General features: G+C 61.8%; 1 protein-coding gene across 2 annotated transcripts in view; it reads right to left on the bottom strand.

The window, feature by feature from the left end:
- The window catches only part of LRP1 (LDL receptor related protein 1), an 80,699-nt gene that overhangs the window by 4,768 nt on the left and 55,775 nt on the right, over positions 1-20,156 (bottom strand). For both annotated transcript variants that reach the window (XM_049115711.1, XM_049115712.1), the window contains 35 exons: positions 19,324-19,513; positions 15,880-16,084; positions 15,303-15,495; positions 14,502-14,627; positions 14,192-14,320; positions 13,793-13,912; positions 13,466-13,579; positions 13,004-13,153; positions 12,790-12,912; positions 12,421-12,537; positions 12,131-12,259; positions 11,744-11,866; positions 11,509-11,649; positions 11,233-11,423; positions 10,306-10,489; positions 10,110-10,195; positions 9,816-9,935; positions 9,146-9,333; positions 8,804-9,009; positions 8,103-8,291; positions 7,380-7,528; positions 6,866-6,959; positions 6,624-6,740; positions 6,289-6,408; positions 5,812-5,934; positions 5,560-5,685; positions 5,080-5,196; positions 4,312-4,418; positions 4,061-4,193; positions 3,131-3,250; positions 2,892-3,014; positions 2,447-2,587; positions 2,213-2,347; positions 2,022-2,141; positions 662-930 (listed from right to left, as the gene is read on the bottom strand). In XM_049115711.1, coding sequence (XP_048971668.1) covers positions 662-930; positions 2,022-2,141; positions 2,213-2,347; positions 2,447-2,587; positions 2,892-3,014; positions 3,131-3,250; positions 4,061-4,193; positions 4,312-4,418; positions 5,080-5,196; positions 5,560-5,685; positions 5,812-5,934; positions 6,289-6,408; positions 6,624-6,740; positions 6,866-6,959; positions 7,380-7,528; positions 8,103-8,291; positions 8,804-9,009; positions 9,146-9,333; positions 9,816-9,935; positions 10,110-10,195; positions 10,306-10,489; positions 11,233-11,423; positions 11,509-11,649; positions 11,744-11,866; positions 12,131-12,259; positions 12,421-12,537; positions 12,790-12,912; positions 13,004-13,153; positions 13,466-13,579; positions 13,793-13,912; positions 14,192-14,320; positions 14,502-14,627; positions 15,303-15,495; positions 15,880-16,084; positions 19,324-19,513 — 5,018 coding nt within the window. The remainder of the gene's footprint in view (positions 1-661; positions 931-2,021; positions 2,142-2,212; positions 2,348-2,446; positions 2,588-2,891; positions 3,015-3,130; positions 3,251-4,060; positions 4,194-4,311; positions 4,419-5,079; positions 5,197-5,559; positions 5,686-5,811; positions 5,935-6,288; positions 6,409-6,623; positions 6,741-6,865; positions 6,960-7,379; positions 7,529-8,102; positions 8,292-8,803; positions 9,010-9,145; positions 9,334-9,815; positions 9,936-10,109; positions 10,196-10,305; positions 10,490-11,232; positions 11,424-11,508; positions 11,650-11,743; positions 11,867-12,130; positions 12,260-12,420; positions 12,538-12,789; positions 12,913-13,003; positions 13,154-13,465; positions 13,580-13,792; positions 13,913-14,191; positions 14,321-14,501; positions 14,628-15,302; positions 15,496-15,879; positions 16,085-19,323; positions 19,514-20,156) is intronic.

Raw genomic sequence — 20,156 nt, 5'->3', positions numbered from 1 at the left:
CTTGTCCCTGCTAAAATGTCATCCCAGACGGAGAGCCAGTTCTCTGAGTTTGAAGAGATTCACTGACCCTCATCTTACGGGCCATACTCAGAGCTTTCCCGTTTTGCTGGATTAGATATTATTATCTTGCTCTACTGAGGAACAAAGTGAGGCCCAAAAAGGTCAGATAAGGGCACCTGGGTGGCTAAGTTGGTTAAGTGTCTGCCTTCAGCTCAGGTCATGATCCTGGGGTCCTGGGATGGAGCCCTGCATCGGGGCTCCCTGCTCAGTGGGGAGTCTGCTTCTCCCTCTGCCCCTCCCCCCACTTTCTCTCTCTCTTTCTCTCTCTCTCTCTTTTTTTCTCTCAAATAAAATCTTCAAACAAAAACCAAAGAGGTCAAATAGGTGGCCAAGACTGACACGGTGGGCAGCAGTGCCAATCAATCAGGAGTTGAATGTGGCTGCCATGCTCAAGGAACTGTACCCTGCCTCCTGGGGCTGCAGCGTGACAGGGCCAACCACTCACAACTGGCCTTGCTCTGTGTGCCTGTCCTTGTGCCCACAATGTAATCCTGATGGCCCTGCCCTCCAGTCTCACCCTTTGCCCCCTGCCACTATCCTTTCCAAACTCTGCTCTGAGCCATCCAATCTGTGTAGGTCCCATCCCAGGCAGGGTGCTCACATTGAGGTGGGTGACACCCCGGTCAATCTGTCGCCGGTGGCGGTTGGAAGTGGTGGGAGGCGCGGCAGGGGGTAGGCTGCGGTAGGAGATGGTGCCTGTGTGCCAGTTGGTCCAATAGACACGGCCAGCCTTGACATGGACATCCATGGCATCGATGCGGACGCTCTCATCACCCTGGAAGGCCTGCTCATAAGCCGAATGGGGGTGGCTGGGGAACAGGCTGCGGATCTCATTGTCGTCGGCGATGTAGAGGACTTGATACTCAGAGCCTGCAGGGGCAAGAGGCCAGCTGTCGGGTCGGGGGAACCGGGGAGCGGGGAGGCAGAGGCAGGAGGCCGGGGTGGGGGATGACGAGCCTGGTGCCAGGATGTGCTCCCTCCCCTCTCCTTCCCTGAGCTAATCTGGGATGACCTGCTGCTCCAGAAAACCTTCTCTGCCGCTCCAGCCCCAGGGACTTCGTCTCTGCATGGCCACTGGCTGGCCTCACCACTCTGCTACATGCTGTCTGATATGTGCTATTGGGGGCAGAGTGGGGCTGCACATATGTACATGTGTACGTGGATGTGTGTGCATGGGGGCTCGGGGGTGTAGGTGTGCATCAAAGCACATGGAGGAGTAGATCTGGCATGTTCTCGTTGCCCATCAAAAAGGTAAATATAGGGGGCAGCTCGGGTGGCTCAGCGTTTTAGCACCACCTTCAGCCCAGGATGTGATCCTGGAGACCCGGGATCGAGTCCTGTGTCGGGCTCCCTGCATGGAGCCTGCTTCTCCCTCTGCCTGTGTCTCTCCCTCTCTCTCTCTCTCTCTGTGTGTCTCTCATGAATAAATAAATAAAATCTTTAAAAAAAGGTAAATATATGAGATTATGGTTGTGTTAACTCAATGAAAAGAAACTTTTCACAAAGTGTACATATATCAAATCATCACCTTACGAATATCTGACAATTGTCAATTATACCCCAATAAAGCTTTTTCAAATATTTTAAAATATTATTTTCAAATAAAAAGCAAAAGGGGTCCATGTGAATTGTGTGGTGATGCGTCTGTGTGCTCTCCTCCTGGGGACAGTGGGTGAGGAGGCACCTGTGGGATAGAGGTGTGCTGCCCCGCCCCAAACTTCCTCAGATGAGCCAACCCCCCGAACCAGCACCCTCTGCACCGTGGCCAGCCTGGGAGCCGGCAGCTGTGCGGATACCTTTGCGGATGCGTCTGGGGTTTGGTGCTTGGACAGGTGTCCGCACAGTGTCAGCAGGGAAGCATCCGCATCCCCTCCCACATCAGCACCCTTATACACCCTGGTGCCTCGCAGCCCCACCCACTCCTTCGGTTCTCTCCGCAGACAGGTAGGTGTAGGTGGTACCTTCGGCCTTGCAGGTGTTGTGTGTCTTCATGAAGTTGCGAGCGCAGCTGCAGAGGTGGCCACCCTTGGTATTGTTGCAGAGCTGTGAGCAGGTGCCGAAGCGCAGGCACTCGTTGATGTCTGGGGGTTACATGGGAGGGTCACAGAGGGTCTGGGTTTCCGCCCGCCCCCTCCGAGTCCCGCCTTCCTACCCTGGCATCCGGGCTGGCCAGGCACGGTGTGGAAGCCAGAGCGGCAGGCACAGTAGGCGGCTTTCTCGGTGCGCACGCAGCGGGCCTCGTCCCCACAGATGCTGGCGTTGGTGGCACAGCTGGTCAGCTTGGGGTCTGTGGGGGATAGAGCGGGTCCCCTGACCTGAGCCACCCTCGGCCTGGGCCTCCGCCCCTCGGCAGGCGCCTGCCCCGCAGCCCAGCCTGGCGGCTTACCGATGCTGCAGTCCTCCTCGTCAGAGCCGTCCCCGCAGTCGTCGAACATGTTGCAGCGCAGCGAGGAGGAAAGGCAGCGCTGGTTCCGGCACAGAAACTCCTTCTTGTCTTTGCAGTGGGGGGTCTGGGCCGTGGGGGGCTCTGGGGAAGGTGGGGGCTTCAGATCTGGCTATTCACCACCACGGCCTACCCCAGCCCCACCCCGCCCCAGGGCCCAGGGACCCCGGGGCTGTTTGTCATTCAGAGTCCTAGTCTCCACCTAGAGACCTAGGTGCCAGGAAGCCTCCAGGGGCTTCTCTCTCCTAAGGAAGGGCCCCCAGGCTCCCCCTCCCCAGGCGCAGTTCCCACTTGGCCCACCCCCATCCCTGTGCAGCACCCAAACTACCGAGCACTGCCTCCCCCATGCCCTCCGGCGCCAGGCTCCCTCCCCGGGCTCCCTGCTCACCACAGTCCTCCTCGTCTGTCCCGTCCCCACAGTTGTCGGTGCCATCACATTGGCGCCCGATCCACAGGCAGACGCGGTCGTTCTTGCAACGGAAGGGCCGGTTAGGAGGACACACAAACCGGGCTGCAGCGGTGGGAGGCGACAGGGCCAGAATCAGCTGGGGAGGCAGGCCTGGAGCCCCGGGGGAGTGGGGAGCGTGAGAGCCCGGCCCCTGCCCCAGGGCCCCGCCCCCGTCTCACCGCACTCCTCGGGGTTTTCATCGGAGTTGTCCCCGCAGTCGTCCTCGCCGTCGCACTTCCAGGCCAGTGGCTTACACAGAGTGTTGTTGCACTGGAACTCGTCCAGGGGGCAGGTCCGCACTGGGCACCGGAGGCGGCGGGCAAAGAGCCAAGAATGAGCCCTGTGCCCTAGGCTGGCTGCTGGAGGCAGGGCCTTGCCGCCTCCCTTCCCTCCACAGGTGGAGGCCCAGAGGGATCACCGGGGCGTGTACAGCCCGAAAGAGCCCAGGGCTCCTAATTTTCCACCAGCCAGGCAGCTGAGCAGAACTGCCTCCTCTGGTATTTAGGGGAGAAGAAGAGGACTTTTGGGGGAAGCATGTCCAGAGAGGTCCAGAGGACCCTCTTTCTCCGGTGGTCATGGCAGGGCATCCGGGCCTACTGTAGTTCAGTGGCAGGCTGTGCCAGGAGTCAGGAGGCATAGGTCCCAGCCCGCCAGGGCAGAGCCAGTGTCTGCCCTCGCTGTCGCAGAGACCTCTGCTCCAAGCCCCAGACTTCTCCTACCCAAGCTTTCCAGTGTCCCTGGGCCACTGAGCCCCGGCAGGTCAGCCAAGGGCCGGCGCTGCTTCGTTACCCCGGGACAGGGAACTAAGCAGGGCCTGCCCTGTGGGAACTTGTGGGAACTTGTGGGGTGGAGCCCGGATGGCTTTCACCGCCGATGGCTTTCTGCTGGAGTTTGGCCCAGCTGGCCCCCTGACTAAGTGCTGTTGTGGAGGGCACAGCTTGCATAGCAGTGTCCGGGGTGCCCTGGGCCTGGCTCCCTGCTCTATCCCCAAAGCCCAGGACAGTATCTGGCACACGGTAGGTGCTTAAGAAAGATTTTGCGTGAACGGTGACTGTAGGAGAGAGAGAATGAGTGACTGGGCCACAGCTGGGGCGGGGGGAGGGGCTCACCGCCAGTGCCACAGGCTTCCTCGTCGCTGCCATCCATGCAATCGGCATCTGCATCACAGCGCCAGCGCAGGGGGATGCAGTGACCGCTCTTGCACTGGAACTGGTCCATGTCACAACGGGGAGTGCAGTCTTTCTGTGGGCACAGGAGCAGGTATCCGGTCAGATCCGCACCCCCCAGTCCCGCCCTGATCCTTCTGGCCGTCCTGTCCCTCCCCCTCCCTCCTCCTGGTCTCCGGACCCACCGGACCCACCTCATCGGAGCCATCCGCACAGTCGTGATCCCCATCACATTTCCAGCGCCCAGCAATGCAGCGGCCATTGGCGCAGGAGAACTCACTCTCGGAGCAGGGCCGAGGGGCTGGAGGAGGACAGGGGAGAGACAGGGCCCAGGAGGGTGGGCGTGGGGACTCTCCAGCCCTCGAGGGAGCAATATCACCCATCCCTGTGTCTCTGAAAGCCACCGGTGACTGGCATAATGACCAAGATGCTCAGCCAGAACTGGCCGCCCTCATGGGACCAGCTGGGTCGGAGGGGGCTCACACTTACCCCTCTGGGCTAGACCCACGAGAAAGGGCATGGGTCCCTGGCTCTGCCCTCAGACAGACTTGTGGGGGGGCCGAGGGGACAGGAGAGGGACAAGACCACGAAGACAAGCACCAGGGTTCCAGGAGAGGCCAGTAAAGGATGATGGGCTGAGGCACAGCACAGGGATGGGGGGCTCTGGGGCAGTGGCACGGGGTGTGGTGGGAGCACGGGCACATCAGAGACACCTACCTCTGTAACCCCGAGAGGACAGTGTGAAAATGGAGAGAAACATGAGATGAGGTGAAATGGCACAAACTCAAATACACGACATGGAGCGGGGTGGGGTGGGGTGAGCAGGGAGGGGGCACCTGACCCCCAGTCCTGGGAGGTGGCCACCTGCCCTGTGTGGCCTGTTGGGAGCAGGGGTGCAGAGGAGGGAGGTGCCCCGGTCCGGGGGTGGGGTGGGGTGCCTGCGGGGCAGGGTGGGGACATACTGCAGCTCTCCTCGTCTGAATTGTCCCCACAGTCGTTGTCGTAATCGCACTGCCAGCGGCCTGGCACGCAACGGTTGTTCTTGCAGCGGAACTGGTAGGGCTCACAGGTACGCTCGTCTACGGGAGGCAAGATTGGGGGGCAAATATTGGGGCAGTCAGGGACTGAGTGGGGGCAGGCATGAAGGTTTCAGGCAGCCCTGGGCAGGATGGCCGGGAGTGGGAGCAAGGACAGCAAGGGGGAGGCCCAGCAACGTTCTGAGACGTGGGGTCCGGGGAGGTTATGAGGCAGGAGGGGGCAGGAGCCGGGAGGAGCTACCCCGGGGAGGGGACCCACACAGCTCCCAGTGGGTGGGCAGAGAAGATTCCACACAGGTGTATGCTGTTGAGGGGGCAGGGATGGGGACTCAGATGGGAGGTGGTGGGCACAGGAGGCCGGGCCGGATGGCCTTCCCCTGAGAGCTGGGTCTCGGGGAGCCTCACCACACTCTTCCTTTGGCTCGTCGGAGCCGTCCCCACAGTCATCCTCTCCGTCACACTTCCAGCGTGCGGGGATACAGCGGCCCGAGTCCTTGCAGCGGAACTCATCCACTCCGCAGGTCATCTGGGCTGCAAGGGGTGGCGGGTGGTGAGGGGGCGGTTCCTTGCAGGAGCCGGGCCGCGACGGCGGTGGGGTGGGGGGGACAGCAGACACTGCGGAGGGAAGGTGGGGTCCGGGGGCACCAGGCAACTCACTGCAGTTGGCGGGCTCATCGCTGCCGTCCACACAGTCGTTGTCCCGGTCACAGACCCAGACTCGGGGGATGCAGCGCTTGGTGATGGAGCACTGGAACTGGTTGGGGGCACAGGTGACCTCGGCTGCAGAGCGGAGAGAGAATGAGACTCCGCCCATTCCGTTCCACCCCCACCGCCGTTCAGGATCACCACCTCCTCCCTCTTCCAAGCTCTGGCCCTGGTCCCGCCAGCAGTTTCTTAGGAGAAGGAGATGGTTTATCCCCAACTTTGTTTGGTGCTTCTTTGTCTGCACACCCTATGCCCAGTGCCATGATTTCAGGAGCAAGCCGTGTCACACCCAGTATCATTCATGTGGCCCATCTGATAACTTTAGTTGAGGGCGGCACGGCCCTGGAAGGAGGGGCAGGTAGATGTCACCGGTGTGTTCCTGTGCCTGTGTCACCAGCCCGCCCCCTGCCCACGGCCTCAGGCACTCACGGCAGTCCCTCTCGTCCTCCCCGTCCCCGCAGTTGTCTTGCCCATTGCAACGGAAGATGCCAGGAATGCAGCGGTTGGTGTTGGTGCACTTGAACTGACTGGGCAAGCAGACGTGGATATCTGTGGGAGGTAGGAGGGAGGGGAGGGTAACCATGGGAGGGCAGAGGATTGGGGGGGCAGGAAGGGGGCACCCCACCCCCTCAGCCAGAGCCCAGCCTGGAGAGGAGGCTACTGTGGGCTGAGCTTCCTTGAGTGTAGTATGAAACCTCCAAACCCCAGGGAGGGAGAAGGTGGGGGGAAGAAGGAGGGCAGCCAGTGGCCGGGCAGCCCTTTACCGCAGTTGGCCTCATCACTGTTGTCCTGGCAGTCGTTGTCCCCGTCACAGATGAAGGCAGGGTTTGTGCAGATGCCTGTGGAACACTGGAACTGCCCTGGGCGGCACTTGAACTCAGCTGCCAGGAGGGGAGCCTCAGAGTCAGAAGGGCTGGGGCCGGGCGTGGCCCCTCAGAGCTTGGGGTAGGGTGGTTAGGCTGCCCCAACGCAGGACCCTCTTGCCACCCCTGCTCTGGGCACTTACGGCAGTCCGGGGGCTCGTCCGAGTGGTCCCCGCAATCGTCCTCCGTGTCACACTTCCACCAGAAGGGAATGCACTTGTCGTTCTTGCACACAAACTGGAGGGCAGGTGGGGGCAAGAGGGGTTGGTGGGGGTCTGGGGAACTCAGGAGGTTTTCTTTTGAGGGGCTGGGAGGATCAGGGTATTTTGTGGGGGCGCTGAGCTGGATGGAAGTTTGGGGTATGACGAATGCAGGAAGGCCAGGTGAGGGGGTATCTGGGCGGGGCTCAGGGTGGGAGGCACTGGTGAGGGAGGGTCAGGATTAGGATGTGGGGATGTTTGTGTGAGGTGACAGGTATAAAAATATTGCTGTGGGGAGACAAGAGGTAGGCAAGAAATGTGGGGGCGTTAGCGTGGAAAAACCAGATGCATGAGGACATTAGAGCGGGTGTTGGGGTCCGAGGAGGAGTGGGGGTACTGGTGTGGGGGTTCGGGGAACGAGGCGTCGGTGAATGGGCGTCAAGGGGACGAGCCTCACCTGGCTTGCTGTGCAGTTGGACACACAGGTGCGCCCATCGCTGCCCAGGTAGAAGTTGGTGGGACAGGCACATTTGTGGCCTCCCCCAGGGGACAGCAGGCACAGGTTGCTGCAGCCACCATTGTTGACCTTGCAGGGGTGATTGGGTACTGCCGGAGACAAAGTGGCTAAAGCGCCAGCCGACTGGGCCCAGTTTATGGGCCCCGGCTCCCCGAGCCACTGGCCCCTGCAGAGGGAGGGCGGCACTCACTGGTGCCACATTTTCCGGTCCTGAAGGCTGCTCAGCCCCACCCTATCCTGGCAGAGGTAGGACGGGTCCAAATCCTGCTCATCTAAGAGGAGGCTGAAGCCAGAGAAAGGCGAGGACTCTTCTTGAGGTCCCAGGATCAGGCCAGCCCTGCAGCCTCATACGCTGCCTCGCCGGGGCCCTCCCTCAGTTATGGCCTGCCTGCCTTTGGGGTCCTGCACCCGGACCCTCCCTGGTTCACCGGCCTTGGGAGCTCGCTGCTACAGGACTGGTGGGCTGCACCCGGGCTGGGCGGCAGCTCCTGAGAGCCAGGCCGTGGCCCATCCACAGCCTCCCTCATCTCCCCGGGTCTGCCAAGCACTTCTCAGGCAATGCTGGAGGAGGGGTGGGCGGCAACCAGTCCTGTTGGGCCCCTCCTGCAGGGGCTCCTCGTGCCAGGCTCACCCTCCATCTGCTCCCACCCCTTGGCCGCTCACCGTCTGGCTGGCGCAAGGCGTGGAAGACATGCAGATCCATGGGCCGGTGCAGGGTGCTGATGAGGAGCGTCTTGTTGGTGCCCATGGTCTTGTGGGCTCGGTTGATGGACTTTGTCTCCCAGTCGGTCCAGTAGACATAGTCCTCAAACAGGGTCAGCGCGAAGATGTGCGGGATGTCCTGGCTCAGCACTGCAGACAGGGGAGGGAACAGACCCAGCAGCTGGTCAGTACCTTCCCTGCTAGACGCCCTTAACCCCACAACAGCCCTCTGGCCGCTGGCCCTGGGTCCAGGGGGTTAAGTGGCTTCCCAAAGTTGCGTAGCTAGTAAGTGGCAGAGCTGGAACTCAAACTCAGGCCTTCTGACAGCACGTTCCTACTCTGTAATATAGGATTCCCTGTGCTGATGTTCCCTGATACCCCACTTCCCACTCTTGCCTTTCTCGTGGCCCTGAACTGTGCATAGGAAGGGATCTCTCTTTCTCCTTCCCGAGGTAGCAGATAGAGGCCTCGGGGCTGGGCTTGTCCAGGGGGCATCAGCTGGGGTGCTCTCGACCCCCATAACCCCTGGTGTGGTGTCCTCAGACTATGCCCTCTGACTTTTAATCCTATACTCTTGCCCCCAAGGCCCGATCCTCTGTAGCTGCAGACCCCCCCCATCCCGCAGGTCTGTGGTGCCCGCACAGCCTCACTGGCATACTGACCGACATGGCGATTAGAGCCATCCAGGCTGGCAAACTCAATGTAGTCCTCACGGGCATCAGCCCAGTAGATGCGCTCGGTGACGTAGTCCAGTGTCAGGCCGTTGGGCCACGTGATCTTGGTGTCCACGATGACACTACGGCCAGACCCATCCATGCCTATCCGGCCGATCAGTGAGTGGTCACCCCAGTCTGTCCAGTACAGGTACCTGGCAGGTGGGTGGGCAGTGAGCCCCAAGAGATCCAGTGACTGGTCCCACTGGGAGCCTGTGGGGAGGCTGGGCCTGGATGCCTGAGCACACTGCTTGCTTTCAGGGGCTCCCCCAACCCTCCTTGCCCGCATACCCGTTCTGTACATCCACCACCAGAGCCCTGGGCTCACGGAGGCCTGAGCTGACCAGCACCGTCCGGTAGGCCCCGTTGAGCTTGGACACTTCGATGGTGTCCCGGCCTTTGTCACACCAGTAAAGGTTGCCGCCCACCCAGTCCACAGCCAGTCCATCGGGGTTGCTGAGGCCTGTCCGATGCAGCACCTGTGGGCAGGAGCAGTGAAGGAAGAGCTCTGGGTGACCTGGGGTAGGACCTCTGGGGCCTAGTCTCTCTGGGGCCCAGCCTCCCTCAGGTGTGAAGTAGAGCTGCCTCCCCCTGCTTGGCAGGGGGGGCAACGGGCCTGGTGTCAGCGGAGGCTCTAGGACAGGGGTCTCCAGATGAGAGAGACTGCACCCCAAACCCCACAGTGCCTGGGGACATCAACTTAAGAGAGGTCAGCCATAGGAGGGATGCTACTGATAACTAGGAGAAGAGCAGAAGGAATCTGACTTCACTCTCTGAGCTTGGACGGGAGGGAGAAGCCAGGACGAGCAGAGTGTGCAGGGACTCCGTGGGGAAGGGGCAGAAGAAAGAATTCAGTGGGATGCGTGGGGTGAAGGTGAGATGGCCTCGAGACAGCCCTCTTGGGAGGGAGCGCTCTGGGGAGGGCGAACGGGCGGGCAGATCTCTGGCCTCCCCGGCTGACCTGCACGTTGCTCCCATTCAGGTGCATTCTTCGAATCATGCTGCCCTGGGTTGTCACGTCCGTCCAGTAAATCATCTGCTCTCGGTAGTCAAAGTCCAAAGCCACGGCGTTGTTCAGGCCCTGGATGTGGGGGGAGGGGGGCAGGAGGTTGACAGAATCAGGACGCGGGTGGCAGGTGAAGTGGAAGGGGTGACAAGCACGGGCCCAAGTGGGGAGAACGCGGGGGCTATATGGGGCGGGAGAGTGGCTCTGGGCCCGGGAGCCAGGTGGGGTGAGGAGGGCCGGGCCTGGCACCTGTTTGAGCAGCGTGTAGTTGGAGCCATCCAGGTTGAGCTTGCGCAGGTAGTACCGGTTGGCAAAGATCAGGAAGGGCTCCTCGTCTGGAGACAGAGCATCGTGGCTCAGTGGCTCCGCTGCCAGCTGGGCCCGTCCTGCACCCCCGGTCCCCAGCTGCCCGGGCCATCAGATGCCCTCCACGAGCCCGGCTCACCAGTCACAGCCTTGCAGCTGTGGGGGTCGCCACCGCGGGGGGCGTAGCCCTCCACACACAGACACTTGTAGCTGCCGTGCGTGTTGATGCAGCGCTGACTGCAGGGGAACGTGGAGCTGCACTCGTCCACGTCGGCACACGTGCGGCCGTCGTCCTTCAGCCGGAAGCCCGGGCGGCAGCGGCACTGCGGGGCACAGGGAGCCTTGGGCTGGGGCCGGGGCCTCCCGCGCTGGAGCCTGGGGCTCTGGTTCCCTCCACCCCCGAGGCCAGTGGAGTGCGGGGGGGCAGGCAGCAAACCGGCCGTCATGCCCAGTGCCCGGTGCCCACCCCGTTCCTACCCCCAGAGGACGAGGCTGAGGACTCTCCTGTGACCCGGGAGCACTACCTGACAGAGCTGGTCGTGCTCCTCCTCCAAGGCTTTCTTCACGCCCGCAGCTGCCCATCCCCCGGCCCCTCACCTCCGGGCCCTCGGCCCTCCATGTGGCTGAGCTCGGGGCTCAGGCCTTGGGCTGCACCTCTTTTCTAGCTACACTCGCTCCCTTGGGGGTCTTCTCCAGACCCGTGGACTTCAGTGTGTCCGTGGAGTTAACTCCCAGGTTCTGTGCTCCTGTCTGGCCTCTCCTTGAGCAGCATACCCGTACTCCTGGCGCCTCCCTGCCACCTGCACATCCCTCCTTGTCCCGTGGCCCTTGCTGGCTCGAACCCTCTAAAGAGAGGCAGGACCCAAACAAGCAGAGCTTTCGGTTCTGTTCCCCATGGGTCCCCGGGGCCCAGAACAGCACCTGCCAGACTAGGTGTGAATGAGCCCTTGGTGAATGGACAGACGAACGAATGAATGAGCGAGTGACTGAATGGACAGGGGGTGGGGAAAGGGGCTCCTGCCGGCCTGGGGGGGCGTGGGAGCTCCCACTCCGGCGTGGGGCACACCTTGAAGCCAATCTTGAGGTCCTCGCAGTCCTGGCTGCAGCCACTGAGCTTGCGGCTGAGACACTCGTTGACGTGGCAGGCACGCTCGTCGGAGCCGTCCCCGCAGTCGTCCTGGCCGTTGCAGAGCAGCGCCTCGGCCACGCAGCGTCCGCTGCTGCACAGGAACTGTGAGGAGGCGTTGCACTTGTGCTCTGTGGGGGTGCAGGGCAGGTCAGCGGGGGACCACGGGGGTGGGGTGGGGCGAGGTGGGCGGGGCGGGGCAGGCATCAGGCCCACCTGGGCTGGTGCAGTGCGGGTTCTTGGGGGCCTCGTCGCTCTGGTCGTGGCAGTCATTTTCGCCGTCGCACTCCCACTGGCGGGAGCTCAGGCAGCGCCCGTTGGCACAGCGGAACTCGTTGGGGCCGCAGGTCGGGTACTCTGTGGGGAGAGAGGTGGTTGGCTCCGCAGGACAGGCCGGGCGCAGGGGGGCAGCGTACGCCCCCCCCATGGCCCACCCGCCAGCTCAGCTCACCACACTCGGGGGACTCGTCGGAGCCATCAGTGCAGTCGCGGTCGTGGTCGCACACGAAGTGCTTGGGGATGCACTGGCGGTTCTGGCACATGAACTCGCGGTCGTCGCAGGTGCTGTTGTACACTGTGGACAGAGACGGACGTGGCCTCAGCCCCACCTGACCAGCCGCAGGCTGTCACCCGGGACCTCCCTGTGGCCGGAGCGGTAGAAAGAGCAGAGCGCCGGCGCAGAGTCCACACTCCCATCTGGGTTGCGGATAAGGGCTCCACCACTAACCACCTGAGCGACCCCTGCCCAGCACGTCCCCTCCTTGACCTCAGTTTCCCCTTCTGCAGAGTGGGACTGTGGCCACCTGCCTCCCAGCTCCTCAAGGCCCCTGCCACTCACAGCAGCCAGCTGTGACGCTCTCGTCAGCACCATCAGCACAGTCCTTGTCACCGTCACAGAGCCAGCGCTCGGGGACGCACACGTGGGTGCCGGGGCAGGAGAAGGAGGAGGGGCCGCATGTCTTGCCTTCTGTTGGGGGGACAGGGAACCACCAAGAGATTCAGGAGCGGGCACGGCGGGGCAGGCAGCTGGGGTGACATCCCTACCATCGTGCCGCCCCTCCTGTAAGATGGTGGGTGGGCCTGTCCCTGCCGGGAGCCCCTCCCAGAGCTGACCACAGCCCCCCTCACCACAGTGAGCCGCCTCGTCTGAGCCGTCCCCACAGTCGTCACTGCCATCACACAGCCACTGCTTGGAGATGCAGCGATGGTTCTGGCACTCAAACTGGGCCTCCGAGCAGAATTTGTCTGGGGCGGTTGGAAAACAAGGTGAGATGTGGGGGCGGCAGAGGGGAGGATGGCAGGTCACTCCTCTGGGCGGGCAGGTGTAGGACAGACGGGAGGGACCCAAGGTGTCCCTTTGTGAGGGGTCAGCATGAGCTAGGGAGAGCACCCAGTGGGGGGGCCTGGGTGCTCTTCTTCCAAGAGGACGCTTCCGGGGACGGGACTGAAGGGTGGGGTGTGGACAACGGTGGGTGGGCGCTGCGGTCCGTCACTCACTGCAGTGGGTCTCATCCTCGCCGTGCTCACAGTCGTCCTCCTTGTCACACGTCCAGCTCATGGGGATGCAGCGCCCACTGGGGCAGGCGAAGTAATTCAGGGGGCATCTGGGCCGCTTCACTCCTGGGGGCAGAGGGAGGCATGAGGGTACAGCACCGCCGGGGCCGGGGGGGGGGGGGGCGCCGCTCACTGCCCACCCGGCCCAAGGCGAGACCTGGGCAGTCGCGCTCATCGCTGTAGTCCCCACAGTCGTTGGCACCGTCACACACCCAGCTGGGGGCGTAGCAGAGGGAGGTCCGCTCACAGGGCTGGAAGCGCACACCTTTCACTCCCAGGCGGAAGTAGCTGCTGCAGTCCGTGGCACCTGGAGGGGGCAGGGATGCAGGTGACACCGGGTTACCTCCGTACTCCCTCCGGGCCGCTGGCCCATACAGCGCACTTGGTGTTTTAGAAAGTCACATGGTGACCTTGGGGAGGAGAGACACTGCCTATGCCTTCGCCTTCCACCTTCCTGTCGTTGGGAGCCCAGGTCTGGAGGTGGGGGCGGGGGCAGACAGGCTGTGTGTGAGGGGACCCAGGCCACCAAGCAGGCCACGGGGACTAGCAGAGAGGATGCCAGGCAGGAGGCGAGGGGGCAGGACGCGGGGCGACTAGGAGGCACTGGGGAGCCACTCACTGCAGTTCATTTCGTCAGAGGCGTCCTCACAGTCCACGAACTGGTTGCAGCGGCTGGAGTTGCCAATGCAGGTGCCGTCCCGGCAGCGGAACTCGCCCACGCCACAGGCCGTCTCTAGAACAGCACCCACCCCAAGACCGTCAGGCTGGAGTTCTCCCTGCAGGGGTGGGGTGGGGGACCCCGGCAGAGGTCCCGGGCCAAAGCACTGGCCCAGGTTCACTGTAGAGTGCGCTGGAGCAGACCCCCTGGGGCCCGGGGACCAGAGCCCAACAGGGGTGGGGTGGGCGGAGGTGGGGGTCCGAGGGTCAGGCCCAGCATCCCACTCACTGTTGCAGGGAACCTCGTCTGAGCCGTCCCCGCAGTCGTCCGCCCCGTTGCACCACAGCATGTTGGACACACAGCGTCCGTTGTTGCACTGGCGGAAAGTCTTCTTGCAGCGGCGTGAGTCTGTGGACCGGAGGGGGCCACAGTCAGCAGCAGCTACGGGCAGGGCTGCATCTGACGAGACGCCACGTGTCTGTTCCCTGACAAGCAGCCCAGCCCCACTCTGGGCCTGGCCCGGAGCTGGCGGTGGTTCTGGCCTTCGCGACCTCCCCAAACCCCCCAGCCACGGAGTGGGTCCTGGGGCCTTTGCTCCTCTCACTCGCACGGCCCGCCCTCCTGGGCGCTGAGGCTGGGGACCCTGGAGGCCAGGGGTAAGGGAGGAGGCCGGGGGAGGCGCCTTACTACAGTAGGACGGCTTCTCGTCAGACTTGTCCTTGCAGTGGGAGACACCGTCACAAGTCAGGCTGAAGTTGATGCATTCGCCGTTAGCACACTCGAACTCATCCTGTGCTCGGCAAGACGAGTTCATGGCTGGAGGGGATGTGGAGGGGGCTTCATGAGCCAGGGGCCTCAAGCGCCTCTACGCCTCTGCCCCCCGGAACTCAGGTCATCCTCAGTTTCTCCTTGGTAACAGGCTTCGAGGGGCCGGGCTGCTGGAGTCTGGGAGGAGATGGTCCCCCACCTGTGTCCCCCCCCCCATCCCCTCCCTCACCGCGGCAGGTGAAGTCCTCTTGAAGGATGCGACCCCCTCGGCAGGAGCAGTTGACATGGCCCTGGTGAGTGAGCAGACACAGGTCCTGGCAGCCCCCGTTGTTGACGCGGCAAGGGGAGAGCTCGCCTGAAACGGGGACGGAGGACAAGGGGCTAGGAGTGTTCCTGGCTGTGCACAACACAAGATGCCCACACCCACTCGCACAGCTTCCCCGAGCTTCCCAGCCCCCACCCTGGCACAGTGGCACACGGCTGGGGGAGCAGAAAAGGTGCAACGCGAGGGCCAGGGGGAGTGCCTGGGGTGGGCCCGAGGCTGCGGGTCTGGGTGTTCTCAGGGGAAGACGTGGGCTTCGCTGTGTGCTTGGGGAGTCAAGGAGCATCGTGCTAGGGCCCCGGAGCATGTGTGAGAGGCCTGCGGAAGCTACGGGTCCGTGTGGGGGCCCCTGGGCAAGGCAGGTCCAGTGTGGGAGGGGACATGCATGCAGAGCATGGGGTAGGGAGAGCCCGGGATGTGTGTGATCAGGCTCTGGGGGCCTGTGTGGTCCTGGGTGGGAGGAGGACCGGGGCGCGTGCTGGGTGTCTGAGGATTCAGGTGAGACCAGTTGTGGGGTGGTATGAAGCTGGAGTAGAGGAGTGTCAGGTGCTCTGGAGTTTCTTCGGGGTGAAGGTGTGTACAAGTGTGTGTCTGCACACGGAGACTCTGGGAGAACAGGACCAGAAGGTAGAGTGTGTGTGCACATGCGTGCGCACGCATGCTGCACCATGGGCAGGAGGCGAGGCTGGTGGCAGCGGCCCCACTCACAGCTGTTGGTGTCATTGGCCACGGCGATGATGCCCATGGGCTGCTGGGGGATGTCCACACGCAGCAGCTTCATGTCGCTGCCCACGTACTTGTTGGCCCGCTGCACAGCTCGCCGCACCCAGTCGGTCCAGAAGATGTGCTCCCCGTACACAGCCAACCCGAAGGGGTGGACTGGCTCCGACTTCAGGATCACCTGTGGCAACAGCACTGGGCCCATCAGGGGTAGACTCGGGCCTCTTGCCCCAACTGCACCCCCTGCAACTGGCCCCAGGGCCAAGGGCGCCTGGCCTGGCCTAGATCCCCGGACACCGGCTCAGAATGGGAAGACTCACAGAGGCATCTTGCTATTTCCTCACTGAACTGATGGGAAGCCAGGCCTGGACAGGATGAGGGCCGCGTGAGGCCACACAGCTAGGTGGCGATGTCAGCGCCTCCTTCTCCTCCAAAACCTTCCCACCACGTGGCCTCCCTTTCTGCTCCATGCCTGGGCAATCTCCCTCTTGGCTGACCAGCCGTCCCCTGACCCCAGCCCACCTCGAGCCACCTGTTCCATCTGACACCCCCCTCCCAGACTCACATAGCGGTGAGAGCCGTCATACTCGCACCGCTCGATCTTGTCCAGTGTGGCATCGGAGAAGTAGAGCTTCTCGGCACGGTGGTCGATGGCCAGGCCGTTGGGGGTGCGGATGTCCTTCTCGATGAGAGTCAGGACATTGGCTCCTGACAGGGCTGCCCGCATGATGCTGGGGTGCTGCTCGTTCCAGTTGGTCCAGAACATCAGGCTAGGGGAAGGGACAGCCATGGGATCAGGAGTCAAGGCCAGGGAGCCTGCCACAGAGGGCCTGGGCCAGGACAAGGAGCTGACCAGAACCCCAGGGTCAGCCAGGGTGTGAACCAGACGCCAGCACCACAGGCAACCTCACAGCCACCAAGGCCAACACAGCCCCCTGCCCAGGACAGGCCCGGCTGCCACATAGTCTGCGTGTGTGTACCTGTGCACACGTATCTCTCAGTGTCTACGAAATGACCATCTGCATTTACTGAGAGTGTAGCCAAGTAAGGCAGGCTCTGGGGTCCGATCCTAGCTCTGCCGCTTACCACTTAGGAACCTCAGCAAGTGACGTGACTTCTCGAGCCTCAGTTTCCTTCTCTATGGGAGGGGGATACTACTACTACCTGCCTCAGAGAGTGGTTGAAGGATTGAGAGTTAATATTCACCTAATGACAGCTGGTAAATACCACATGAATATTTATACCCATTATTTTATTCTTACCTGCTTTTCACCCGGCATCCTGGAAACCCTTGTGGGTGTCTACTGGATCCCAGTCCTAGGGACACATGGATCCTACCCTCAAGAAGCTCTTGAAAATCACCTTCTCTATAATGTAAGGCTTTTGTGAACCCCAGCTCTGCCCCTTACTAGCTCTGACCTTGAACCAGCCTCTTGTCTCTGCACCTTGACTCCTCTCAGTAAAGGAGGTGGTGAGGCTTCAGAGACCGGCGTGCATCACTTAAGGGCTGGTCAGGCACCTGCACCAGGTATGACAGATCCTCAGACCACCTGCATTGGATCTTGATTCCTGGGTCCTGTGTCCCGGAGATTCACACTGGGTTAGGCCTGGGGCGGGGTCAGGGAACCAGCACTCTCCAGCACAGACAAGCTGCGCGCACTCCGGAGTTGGAGAATCACCAAGCCGTGGAAGCCTCCGTTCTGTTTTCCCACTACCTCACAGGACCTGCCCCTGCCCCGCGCCCCGATGTTTCCAGTCCTCTGCCCTCTGCTGCTCTGGACACAGAGCTGTCTTCTGGGCTGGTGGACCTCCCCAGGTCTTTCTCTTGTTAACACCCCTTGTCCCCCACTCTCCGGTGCCTTTGAGCCATGGCCCCCTGCCACTACGCTCAGGTAGGAAAAGGACACTCGCTTCCCTGTAGGGAGGGGCTGCTGGCTACTCCCCAGCCACTGGAGCCCATGACAGTAAGGCTCTGATTTTACTGGCCCTCATCCTGGGGGAAGTGGTGGGGGTCCTGGATGGTTCTCTGGGAATCAGGATGGGAGTTTGCACGGCGGCATCTCTCTGGCCTCCACGGGAGAAAATGGTTGCCCCAGGTGCAGCTGCTGGAGTCATCCTCCTGGCCTTACCGGTCCCCAACCAGGGACTTCCATACCCTCATCCAGGCCCCAGTGTACCATGTGGTGGGGAGTGGCTTTCCTCTGACTGTGACAAACTGTCATATGTGGAAGAATGACATGTCCCACAACTGAGGATTCCAGGTTTGGTAAAACCACTCCTTAGGAAGAGGCTGGTGCGGGGAGGGCTGGGAGGAGAGGAGGAGGGCTGGCTGCTGTAAGGGAGGCTCAGCTCAGCAGGAGGTCCCTGTCCCCTTCATCTGGGTGCACATGCCCCCACTGCCCCAAAGCACTCGCTCCTTCTGGCCAAGAGAGGACCTCGCCCAGACCGTTCGGCTCTTGCACCCTGCCCTGGCTTCAGTTCACCACCCACCCGGCATCCTCCACACCCCAGCTCAGGCGTTGTCTCCTCAGGGACGCGGTCCTGCATATGAAGCTGGGTTGGGTCCTCGTTACACAGCCATGAAGCTCCCTGCAGCCTCATGGCTAACATCAAATATGCCCGAGGCAGAACCAAGGTCCAGCTCATCCTCCCCGGCTCTTGGGCACATCATTTGTTCTCAAAAGCCATTTGCTGAGTGAATGATGGGATCCCCTGGGCTCAGAGCAAAGGAATGTGGTGGGCAGCCATGAGGGAGCTTCTGAAGCCACAGTGCTCCATCACCTCTGGGTTGGGGGACAGGCAGGGGTGCCCGGTGGTACCACTCCTCCACAGAGGTTCCAGGGCCATGAGAGACAGGCCCTGGGCCAGCCCGAGACAGGTGAAGTCACCAAGGGTCCAGAAGGGAGACAGGATCTTGTCATGAGCCACGTATGTGCGGGCCAGGGTGAGGCAGACTGGGGACAGAGAGCCCTTGTGCTGGTCTGCAGGGCCAGGCAAGCCAGGCTGGGGCTGGACGTAAGTGACATCAGGCTGGGGCTGGACGTAAGGAATCTAGGTTCTGTACACTCTCCGTTTCTAAGTAGCTGCTTTGGGGTTTTGTTTGTGCCTTAGTTTCCTAGCAAAGGTTTGGGAAAACATTCCGAGTGCTGCTGATTCCCAGGGAAAACAGTTTTCCTTTCATGTGAGCCAGGATTTCTAACGCGAGGGGGTGGCTCGCTAGAGACCCATAGATTGGAAACAGGGGTGTGGGGCAGGGGGCTGGCCCCAAAGAAGAGAAGAGAAGAGCAGGTGCAGGCGGGGGTGTGCATTTCCTCCCGAGTTCTCCTGACTTGTGCTCTGGACTCCTTTGCCACCTGAGCCCAGCCTCCCGGGCCATCCTCGGGCCTGCTCCTGCATGGGAGCCCTTTGACTGGGCATGGGGGGCCCCCTCACTGCCCCCTCTAGGCAGTCCTTCCCTGCCTAGAGCACTCCCTCCTCTGGCTGTTGCTCCAAGTGCTGCCCTATGTCTGGGCTGCCGTTCCCTGGCCTTTCTACTTCTAGGCCCAGTGCCCTTGGTCCTCACATACGGTCCTGTACCGGCCTCGGCGCTTCCACCACTTTGATTCCTCTCCCCAGCCAGGTGGTCTGAATGGGCCCAGATCAAGGCTTCCATATGGCAAGTGTTCAGCAAGCAATCCTGCCTGAAGCTTGGAGTGCCAGAAACACAGAGGACCTACTACGTGCCTTGAACACGGCTCTCTAACACATGAAGTGATTAATCACTGAGCCAGAATTGCCTCCATAGTCTCCCTGGTCCTCCCCGAGGCTCAGGCACCTGAAATATCATTGTCCCATTACAGATGAGGAAACGGTAGCTCCGACGGTTCAGACGGCTGACCCAAGGTCACACAGCAAGGAAGTAGCCCGTCCCAGCCTCTCCTGCTGCTGCACCCCCACCCGGGGGCTGCCTGGAGCAGTTCCGGCCACCCTGGGGCCTATCCCTCCCTGCTCCCTGCACCCAGCAGCTCACTTCTGGCACTCATCCAGCACAAAGGCCCGCGGGTGGTCGTCTCCGGACATGGTAATGACTGTCTCGCGCTCGAAGGCCCCTGGCCGGGTCTGGTCTACCGTGTGGCGGGTGATGGTGGATGTGGTGTAGCTTGTCCAGTAGAGAGTGTCCCAGCCACGGTGATAGGCTAGGCCTTCCACAGAGCCCACGTCTGCAAGGAGAGAGGAGCAGTCGTGCATCGGGATGGGGCCAGAGAGCAGAGCTGAGGGGGCAGCCTGGGCAGGCCCTCGAGGGGAGGGCCTGGGACACCCGCTCCTCTGGCACATGTGGGGCTGGAAGGGGATGTGTGGGAGCCAAGGAGCATGTGGGAGCACAGCCCTTGGCACCCCCCACCTTCCTGTCCTCCCCTGTTTTCTACACAAATGATCCATGGTCCAACACCCTGACCCTTTCTTCCTGCATCTCCCCACCGCTGGGTAGAACTGGCCTTATGGATTTTGGTAAATCATGTCCAACTTGGGTGCGACTGGGAGCTTCCAACTGAACAAGACTTGAACAGATTGTTCATAAGCATCTTAAACTCACGTTAAAGAATTAAGTGCCCGAGTAATGGAACCACAGCTTAAGAGAAAAAGACTCAGGGGTTTGGGTGGCTCCTCGCTGTGTGACGCTGTGGTTGCCAGAAGGCTGCGTTAATAGAAGTGCTGTAGCTTAAGCGATGGCCCAAAAGGAGGGGACAATGCTTGCCGGTCTCTCCTGATGGAGCTAGATTACAGACGTCTAGTTTAGCTTGGTACACATCTTTAGACAGGCATGCGGACTGGACTGCGTGGAGCAGAACATGTCCAGGGAGG

Source organism: Canis lupus, chromosome 10 (assembly GCF_003254725.2).
Source record: "Canis lupus dingo isolate Sandy chromosome 10, ASM325472v2, whole genome shotgun sequence".
NCBI classification, from domain to species: Eukaryota; Metazoa; Chordata; class Mammalia; order Carnivora; family Canidae; genus Canis; species Canis lupus.
This window is presented reverse-complemented; position numbering and strand designations above follow the sequence as displayed.